Source organism: Vigna angularis, chromosome 6, assembly GCF_016808095.1.
Source record: "Vigna angularis cultivar LongXiaoDou No.4 chromosome 6, ASM1680809v1, whole genome shotgun sequence".
Classification (NCBI taxonomy): Eukaryota; Viridiplantae; Streptophyta; class Magnoliopsida; order Fabales; family Fabaceae; genus Vigna; species Vigna angularis.
This window is the reverse complement of record NC_068975.1, coordinates 35,554,079-35,564,458: the sequence shown is the minus strand read 5'-3', so window position 1 is coordinate 35,564,458 and position 10,380 is coordinate 35,554,079. Positions and strand designations below refer to the sequence as shown.

The window sequence follows — 10,380 nt, the reverse complement described above, 5'->3', positions numbered from 1 at the left end:
TATAAATGTTACAAAGAATAATCAACACGTTTACCTAGTAAATAGAAAACTCAGTAGGATGGATTTAAACTGTTCAGTTGTCTAATCCCAAGAACTTTAGGCAGTTGACATTCTACTTTTGGACGTGTTATATATAAAGCATGAACGTGTATAGGGTTTATAAGAATCTTTTTATCTTTCTTTTCCTATATATTTTTTCTTTCTTTAGGTATCAAATGCCACACGAAGATGACGAACTAAGGCGGTTACCTTCTTATCAGATATCATACAAAACCATTTTTTTTTCATGGCAAACTTTTCATGTGACTTGATTAGTAGTTATAATCCATATCAACCAAGATTCCTTTTTCTCTTTTCTTCCACGTCCTAATCTTCTCATATAGAAAATGCTCTTTGACATAAGCTTGGTCGTCATTTATACTTTATATGTGTGATTTTCACCCAAGGTATATCCTTGCTAAGAACTTCTGATTGGACTTTAATGTTCCTCTCACCATGGTAATTTTTCATATGCACGAACGATGACTACGGTCAGCTAGCTTTGTTAACAATAAAATCCCAATCAATAATGATTCTTTTATTTAGTTAATCAAATGTTCCAGTGTTCTTGCTGACACAGAACAGTAGTATTATTCTATTGTATTCAGTTTAATATAAAGCTTCAAAGGTGTCATTAAGATACAAGCTTACATTCCTATCTTTCTCTGGTTAGGGTGGAAAGGACAAAATGATATAGAAAAAAAAAACAAATCAATTTGATATAGTTTCTATGAGGTGTTGTTCGCGTTATCATTCAATGAATAATCAGAGTTTTAATTTGTAATCTGCATAATAAAATTTACCTTAAAAGCTTATGCCGATTACAAAATAACACTCAAATTTCTTATAAACAAAATACAAACAACATTATATGTAAGTTTTGTCAAATAATAAACTCCAAACCCAAACTAAAGCTTAATAGACCTGCAATGGCAGGTATATTATCTAACCCAGTATCCACCCAATGACAAATTAACCACCCTAAACATTCCAGTTCATGTTTGGAAGCTGAAACTGTTGCCTCAATACATCATTACTAACTGGGCCAAGAAGTGCATTTGGGTGAAACGTTGTGTTCTGTGGAAGGTGGTTAAGCAGTGAAACGAAGGAACTTTCTTCCTCTACAGTGTTGCTTCCAGCATTGAGATCACAATGGAATCTCCTGCTAGAAGAGGATGACCTTGTGTCATTCCAAAACTGTGACGAGAGTGCTCGTTTCACAGGGTAGATTCCCTTTGAAGAGACTTGGTGGGAATCAGAAACATCTTGCTGCATGCTATGGTCAACTCCTAAGATTCCATCAAAGAAGCTGTCATCATTTTCTAGTCCCATGGGTCCATAACTTGCGCTTCTTGAAGTCCCGGCTTTGGAATTCTGAGTGGTGTTATTGTTGGCCATTGACAAAGTTGACATCATTGGTAGCATAGTGCTCTCCGAAGAAAGCTCCTTATTCTGCTCCATCAAAGGAAACCTTGGCATCATGGTACTGTTGTTTTTCTTGTATATTCGGCACAAAACCCAATCATCAAGCTACCAAACAAAAGTGACATAGAAACAATCAGAAATTCAACTATAACAATCAAGTATTTGAATTATGGTACAGTTTATCCTGATATTTGATGTTATGGAAAATTACAGGCAAATAAGAAATCAAAAAATACAATGCGGTCACGGTGAGTAAAAGCATCGACATTACCGTCAAAATGACAGTTACTCATTATTTTTTTTTAATCTTTGAAAACAGTAAAAACCCGATCTTACTCAAACGGTTAATTTAACTTTGTTTGAGAAGAAATTAAAACTAATAAAAATTAGAGGATATGAATCATATAGGTGGCATGCATACCCTCAGGGAGTTTTTCTTGCTACTACGTGCATGATCTGCAGGCAGAGAAGGTGGCTTTGAGGAAGAATTTGAGGAACTGCCAACAAGCCGGTACTCGTGCATGATCCAATTGGTTTTAACCCCTTTTGGAGGTTTGCCACCATAGAAAACAAGTGCTTTCTTGACTCCAACTTTGTGGTGGCCATGAGATGTAAGAATGGGCCTGTCAGTTCCGGTAGCTTTCCAATACCCAGAAGAAGCAGCCCTGTTAGGCCTCGCCCCATTTGGGTATTTCCTATCCCTCGGACTGAAAAAGTACCACTCTTGCTCGCCAAACGTTGCTTTACCTAAAGTACACACAAACACCAAAATCAAAAAAATATAGATATTGCATTTCAAAAGCAAAATTAACGAAGAAAATATAAAGTGGGTTTGCACGAAAGGAGGAGAAGACAAGGCGTGGTGTGATGAAGTTTCATACTTGGGAGCTCCCACGGATCGAACTTGTAGAGATCAACCTCGGCGATGATGGCGACAGGAAGAGGAACAGAGTCTGCTTTTCTCTTGAGGTAGTGAACCACCAGTTCCTCGTCTGTGGGGTGGAACCGAAACCCCGGTGGAAGATGAGGGTGCTGATGAGTATGATATTCTGAAGATGAAGCCATGCTATTCATGGTGATGGTCACAGGTCTAGCTTCAACACTCTGCTATAGTTCTCATGCATACAATAATACAACCCTGGTAAGCCTAACTTTTTCTTCAAATTCCCTTATTTTGCTCTCTCTTTCTTTGCTATGGTTGAATGAAACTTAGGTACTACAACTGATTCACTTCAATGAAATAAGGTTGAGAGAAGGAGGCGATGATCGCATGACAAGGATTCGTGTTTTGTAAGAGTAGGGTTGGGTGAGATAAATGTACCAGAGGGGTGCCCGTGAGATTTGTGACACGTGGGAATCGAGGGTGGATGGTTCAACACGTGTACGGAGAACAGCGGAAAGTGATCGCACAGTCTGTTGTCAAACACGTGTCTCTGGTGTAGACCAGTGTTCATGCAACATGTAATATTTTGAATTTAGAAAAGAAAATGAAGAATATTAAATCATGTTATTACATGAAAATGAAGTAAATTGGGAGCATAATATTTGTGATCCATGTAATAATTTCTGGACAGCAGCAGAGCGAGGAGAATAAGGATGGTTGTCTGTTTCTGTGAGGAAGGAGTTTGGAACGGCCTATACACTTATGATGTCATGCTTTTCTTATGCAGACAAAACCCAAAGTAACCATGGCCCACGCTGTTCATACATCAAACGCAGTCCACAACTAAAACATGGAGAGAGAAGTCACGTGCGCACGTGCTCTTCTATGAGCGCCGTCTTCATTTGTTCTTCTGAGGTAGGATCAATGTCGAAAGCTGTTACAATTAAAATGTCTTTTGTTACTTTGAAAGAGTTATAAAACAAGGCTATTTAATTAAAACTTAGGTTTTTTAATTTTTTATATATTTGTATTTTTTTTTATCTGTGTAAGAATATTTACTCTATTTATCATGATTATATTATATCATGATTATATTATGTGTAGAGTTATTTTATTTATCACGATTATATTGTATCTATAATTATTTTATTTAATATGATTATATTATATCTAGATTATTCTATTTATCATTATCATGATTATATTAGGTTTATGTTACCTTATCATGATTATATTGTGTTTAATTATCATATATTCTTATATCAATTTACTTTTATAAATAAAAGATTATCATTTAAAATTAGTTGACTTTTAATTTTTTTTCAACATATATTATGGATAATATTGACAGAAATTATACTATATCAAAAAAATATATGAATTCAATTAAATGAGAAAAACATATTTAAGATTTTTGTTTTTATCTCTAATATGATTGAAAATACACGCATGAACTTAAGTACTTGAGTATGATTTTTGAATTTATTTTAGGATCTTTTTAGTGAGTTTTTTCTTTATAGAACTTAAATTATTAATTATTTCTTTCCTTCGGACAGTATTTCAAACTCTATTTATATTTTAAAAACAAGATCTTATAAAAAGGTATTATATATATATATAGTTGTAATTTGTACATTATATTTAAAATTAAAATTAATTTCATTTTAAATTTAAATATGTCCTTTATTTTAACTTTTTAAATTTCAAACTATTTTTATTCTTTTTTTAAAATGATTTATGTTCACCAAATCTAAAAATAAAATTCATTTAAAATATACATAGCACCAAACCGAACAAATTTAATAGGTCCGAGTGATAGAAAACTTGTCTTGCCACAGATAACCGTCAGTTATGACTTCTCCACATAATAATAGTCAGATTCTTAGAATTGCTGAATCAATGTTATTTTTTATTTTTTAATTGTGCGACTAACAAAGGAATAATCAATCAAATGTTGTTTTTAATAACTATACTATTTAATCGTGAATTAATGGTACTTAATTAGAATAGAAGAAAAAAATATTAGTGAATAATTATTGAAAGTTGTTGTACTGCAAAGAGAAAGTAACCCTCATTTTTTATACAAGTACGAATTGTATGGTGGCCGAAAGTTATTCGGTGTGGGCTTATTCTCAAAGTTTGGTTCACTTCAATTATCAAGACAGAAACACTAAAATTATGGTTATTTATGTTTACAGCATGTGTGCAATAAGAACACTTGTATTAGGAAAAATTGGATTGAAACATGTTAAAAATGCAGAAGATTTTAATGATGGAAGAAAATCGGAGAGTAAAGATAGAAAGGGTGACGAAAGAAACTTTAATTACATCTGGAAAGTGTGAAACAATGTTCTTGAAGAGGCATATAAGAGGTGATTACATCTGCTTGTCAGGATTATGAATTATTAAATTAACACCTATTCCATGTGAATGCACCAAAATTAAAACTTAGAGTTTCTTATACATACAACTCTACCTTCCTCATTTGTTTCAAACTTTCAATACTTCATCATGCCAAATAATCAAACCACCCATTACGACAAAATGACAAAACTACAGTTACTTTCATCTTTGCCAATGCCAATTTCGCCTATCCAACACTACAACATTCATTGATTACATTGTACTTTATATTTTAATACGTTATTCAGCATAATTATGAATATTATTCAAACAAACACTTAATTATGTCATACTTATTAGGGATGAGGTGGCCTTCATTCCAAAACCTCATTGTCAAATTCTTAAATGTGAAATATATTTAAGAATTAAAATCATAATAGATAGCTTAATTTTGGAATTCGAATAAGATAAATACAAAAGTTAAACTGCTTTTAAAATTTCTTAATTAAAAAAATTAAAATAAATTATATTATGAGTAGTAGCAAACTTGTGATCATTAATCAAGTGGTATAAAATTCGAATTTCACTTTGAATATGAAAGAAAGCAGGATAAAAGATAAATATTACGATCAGATTCTCAATAGTATTAATAATTGTTTATGGATATTAATTATTATTCCAATCGATATTATACGGTTAAAAAGATTAAAAAGACAATTCTCCCTGTAACTAAAACTTTAAAACAGGAAACTAAGGACAATGATTCTAGAATGCTTGGGCTTGTGAGTATGTTTTTCACTATCTCATGTATCATAACATAATTAACAATATTTTTTTTTGTTTTATTAACACAATAATAAATTTTTAGAAAATATGATTTGACTGTTTGAAATTCATATTTTATCATTTATATATGAATATATATATATATATATATATTGATAATGTTTTGTTTAAAAATTAGTACTTAATAATATCTTGATTTATAAAATATATCTGTACTTGTTTCTTCTTGGGCCTTGTGGTGTACCCAAGCATTTCCTCTGGTGTGGTGGAATTGGATGAGATTGGTGCCCATTTTAAGTAGTATTGGGCCTTCTTCTCCGATGTGTGTGTGGTGTACATTTTATTGCATTTATTTATTTATAAAAAAAGAGACTTGAATTCAAATATAAAGAAACTTACTTAATTCCACAGTTATTTAAAATATTGATAATTATAAATTTTATAAAATAGAGTAGTACTTATTTTAAATAACTGTATTTATCGAATAGTATCACTTTTATATACAATAATTTTTATTTTCAATGATAATATTTAATAAGTCCGATACAGTATTAATTTTTTATTTTTTTAAAAAAGTTGAAATATCTTTATATTTTAATATTTGATCTTTATATGCATAATTAATTGAAAAAAGTACATGTTAGTCAAAAACTGAACTTATGGAAAAGTTAGATTAACATAAAATTAATAAATTTACACACTTGCGAATAAATTATCTGTACAGTGCCCAAGTCCCCTTTATTGGTTATTTTAAATAATAATGAGAATATAACTAAGGAATTTAAAAATAAGATTAATGTTTTAAAATATAAGTAAATACAGAGGAGAAAGCTGTAGCGACAATGACACGAAGAAAGTGAGTCGTGGTGCGTATGTGGGCTTCTTGCTGGACTGGGCCAATCTGTTGAAGTAATTAAACTGAAAAGACCACGAAATTTTCTTCTCTTTCAATTCACTCACTAAACCAATAAACACAATAAAATGTCAACACCTTGACTCTCCTCTCTTTTTATGCGTATGTTTCTCTTCTTTTATTCAAACTGTTACTTCTTCTGCAAGCTATGGCTTCTCTCCAACATCTTTATATTCTTATCATAAACTATTATTTACATGAACGCTTAATAGAAATTAAATATTCTCACAAACTTACTATAAAGATTTTTTAAATAAAAATAATATTATAAGTCATTACATATTTATTTATGGCTTATTGATATTAAATTTGATCAATCTCTCTCCAATAAAAATTAGAAAAACTCACATAATATTTTCCTATTCAGACACTACTCATGCATCTGGTTTTCATTGGCACAAAAATCAGTACAAAATAATTAATAGACCTAACAAACAGTTTAATCAGTTAAGTATTTTACATTAAGATTGTCTTTGTAAAACTATTTGATCTTATAGAACAAACTTCTAAAAATTTAAAGAAGTTATAATCATAAAACCAAATACAAAGCGAGTTAGAGAATAAACAATATCAAATATCCATTTTTTTCTTACTAAAGGAGATATAAAGAAATAATTAGCCTCATGTCTATGAATATATTAAGCTCTCCATATAATATAACTTATTTTGAATGTTTCAACTTAAAGCGTTTAAATATTGTCAAATTAATTGTATAGTCATTTTATCTCAGAATATACTCTTTAGAATTTATGTAGGAAGTATAGTCAGTTAGTATAACAATAAGTATATTGTTGCAAATACTTGGTGTTACTATGACAAGAATCATAATAAAAAAATGTTTTTCTGTATATATATAAAAAAATAACTTATTTAAGGAGAAACGTTCTGGAAAAAGGAGTTGTTATTACTTGATAGTCAGCGTTCACTTGTATTAATAAACATTTGAACGTAAGATTCCCAGGCAATTTATAAGATGATTCATTTGTTAAAATAAGTTCCAAAATAATATTGTAAATTGGTCAATCACTGGCTTTGTATCTTATATTATTATCCCTTCAAATTGATCAACTATTGAAAATAGTGGAGGATTTTTAATTAATTAGTTTGGTTTTTCTAAATCACTTTAAATTAAAATATGGAGGCATTTCAATTCATAGTAGATTTTTTAAAAATCGCATACATATAATTTATTAAAGTGGGAATTATCAGCTAAGTAATTGTATTAACAATATTCGAGAAAACAATTATTAACGTGAAGAGAATATAGAGAAACATAAAATGAGGGATTATGATAAATATCGAGAATAAAAAAAGAAAAAAAAAAGAGAAATTTTATTTTTATTTGACTACAGAGTGGTATTAAATGTCAATCCCACCGACAGGTGAAGCATAAAGTAGAAATCCACTTTTTGGTTCTTCAATTCTAGTTTATTATATGGTAAAGAAGCAGCCAAGAATTTACAGGATCAATTTCTTCCTTCTTGCTTCATGCTATCAAATCTCACTTACGATTACTTTTTTAAATAGTTAAAAATATAACGTTAGGCTTATCTCATGACAATTTCAGCACATTTTCTTCCTGCATGCAATTACACATATAACATGATAATTTATAATTTACTAAATCTTGTAAATAATAAACTATTTTATATCATTTTAATAAGTGAATTTAGACTTAAAAACTAACTTGTTAAAGGATATTTGTCTATATACTATTGATTGTTTTTAGTTTTAGTTAATATAGAAACTCCAACAATATGAGTACTATGCTAAATTATGCCAGTGTAACATGAAATTTATTATTATTTTGGAACATTTATCCAGTGTTTTAAAATATATTTGAAATGTTAAATATATATTTCTGAAATATTTAATAGACAATGATTGATAAAACTGTTTAATGATAATAAAAATGTTAATGCTTTAGTTTTGATCAGTTCTACAAAATTTAAAAGTTATTTTAATACATGAAATACTATTTTATTACGAATTTTGAATATAGAGTAAATATAAAGCAATTAGCTAATGAAAAGCATTTTAACTTTACAAAGAGTAGTGAATGGTATAAAAAAATCGTTTCAATGTTAATTGCATATCGATATTATTATTTTTTTTATAATAAACAACACAACAACATACGTGATAATGAAGATGAAATATGTATTTAATTGATTACCTTAACCGTTAAAATGATTTAAATAAAATTAATAAAATTAAAATTTCTGCATTAAAACTGCATTCTTTTATTGTATTTAAAACAAAACATGTCAATACTTATTTCACTAAACTTACTATTTACCTTTTTTAATATTTTGTTTAATTGGAAAATTGAGTATTGTTTAATTTTTTTTTACAGTGTAGGACTTCTTTTTAACTCAATAATTAAAGAGGAGAAGATATGTATATTATTTGGTATAAAAATTCAAAGAACATCCTTTGAAAAATAAAAAATATATAGTTTCTAGTATAACACATGATTTGGAAAAATATTGATAATCCTTCATAGATATTTAGTTTTTATAATGTATTGGATTCTTTTCTTGGCGGCTCTTATTAATATGGACAAATGTGACTTTTACTAATAAATAAAAACATTAATGATAAAAATGTTTTTTACATTGATAAAATTTAAAAAATTGAAAAGAAACAAATGAACTTTTTTATCAGTCTGTATAATTATTAACAGAAACGAATTTGAATGCAGCATTATTTTACCAAACAGGGTTTAGTTTTGGCGGGTACAATGCAGAAGCGTTTGCTTTTGTGTTAAACGTTGAATTACGAGGCTGATATTGGGGAATGTATAAAATACTAGCGAGAAAATGTAGTTAATAAACTACAGTTTATGGATTTATAACCTTGAAATCTGTTAATCATAAAAAAAGGACAAAAAAATTAGAACGAAAGGTAAATTAATGAAACAAATTTGTATTAATAATGAAATAATAAAAGAATTATGATACAAAGGAATTGATAGAAATTAATCTAAGAGCACTTTGTTGTGCTTCTGTTGAACCAATTTCTGTAGTTTTAGTCTAAGAAAAAGTTGGAGCTGCAGCCTAATCCTAATATTAAGTGAATTGAGGCCACATAATTGAGTGACGTTAAAGGTAGCAGCATATGGTCTCTCTCATTACGAGCCCATATATTTATATACCGAAAAAATATATATGCAAATTTTATATTGTGGTTATATCCACGCTATGAACATTGAAGCATTCAACGCTGCTTCTTCGCGTACTTCCTTTCTTCCTTTACCTCCAACAAGTTCATGATCACCGCTTCCGAAGCATTCCTCAGCAACTCCGACCAATCCCTGAAAACAAAACCACATCAAAATCAATCAAAACCCAACTTCATGTAATATAAATCATGACCCATTAACCCAAAGAGAAGGAAAGAAAGATGTATGAATGTATGTATATTTACCCGTTCAAAGAATTAAACGTCAATCCCACGGTGTTCTTTGCGTCTTCAAGTGCAAAGGCGAACCTCTGAAGGTCCGCGGGAGGGCAGGTTCCGTTGTCCTTGACCGTAAGTTGCGAGGGTTTGACGTCGTAGAAAATGGGAACGACCCTTTTGTTGGACTCCATGAGAAGAGCGAGCTCGTGGAGGCAGAAATAGGAGTCACAGTAGCGAGGAGAGAAGACGGTAACACCAACCTTGCAACCCAGAATGCCTCTATCAATGTGTTGGAAAAGCCTGTCCCCGGGTTTCATGTTCATGCTGTCCAAGAATGCCCTCACTCCAATCCTCGTAAGATTATCGTACAACAGCCCGGCAACGTTCCTCTTGGTGTCGATCCCACGGTGGTTGATGAAGACGTCGCATACCGGACCACCGATTTTAGTCATCATCTTGGGTAAACGCTGCATGGCTCCTTCCTCAGCCTAACTTAATTACCGATTATAATTTGTTTTGTTGGGTTTTCTTGCTACAAAACTTTTCTTTCTTTGCTACAGACTTTAATTTGTTGTGTACTTTGTGGGGA

General features: G+C 30.3%; 2 protein-coding genes across 2 annotated transcripts; both read right to left on the bottom strand.

Moving 5' to 3' along the window:
- Nucleotides 1-1,014: 1,014 nt before the first annotated feature.
- Nucleotides 1,015-2,737, bottom strand: LOC108341914 (NAC transcription factor 25). Its single transcript, XM_017579594.2, has 3 exons — nt 2,346-2,737; nt 1,886-2,211; nt 1,015-1,569 (listed from the first exon to the last, which is right to left on the bottom strand). The coding sequence occupies exons 1-3, from the start codon at nt 2,536-2,538 to the stop codon at nt 1,021-1,023; spliced, it is 1,068 nt and encodes a 355-aa protein (XP_017435083.1). The 5' UTR covers nt 2,539-2,737; the 3' UTR covers nt 1,015-1,020.
- Nucleotides 2,738-9,608: 6,871 nt separating this feature from the next.
- LOC108341696 (TIR-only protein) lies at nt 9,609-10,380 on the bottom strand. The gene is made up of 2 exons (XM_017579347.2): nt 9,819-10,380; nt 9,609-9,705 (listed from the first exon to the last, which is right to left on the bottom strand). The coding sequence occupies exons 1-2, from the start codon at nt 10,262-10,264 to the stop codon at nt 9,609-9,611; spliced, it is 543 nt and encodes a 180-aa protein (XP_017434836.1). The 5' UTR covers nt 10,265-10,380.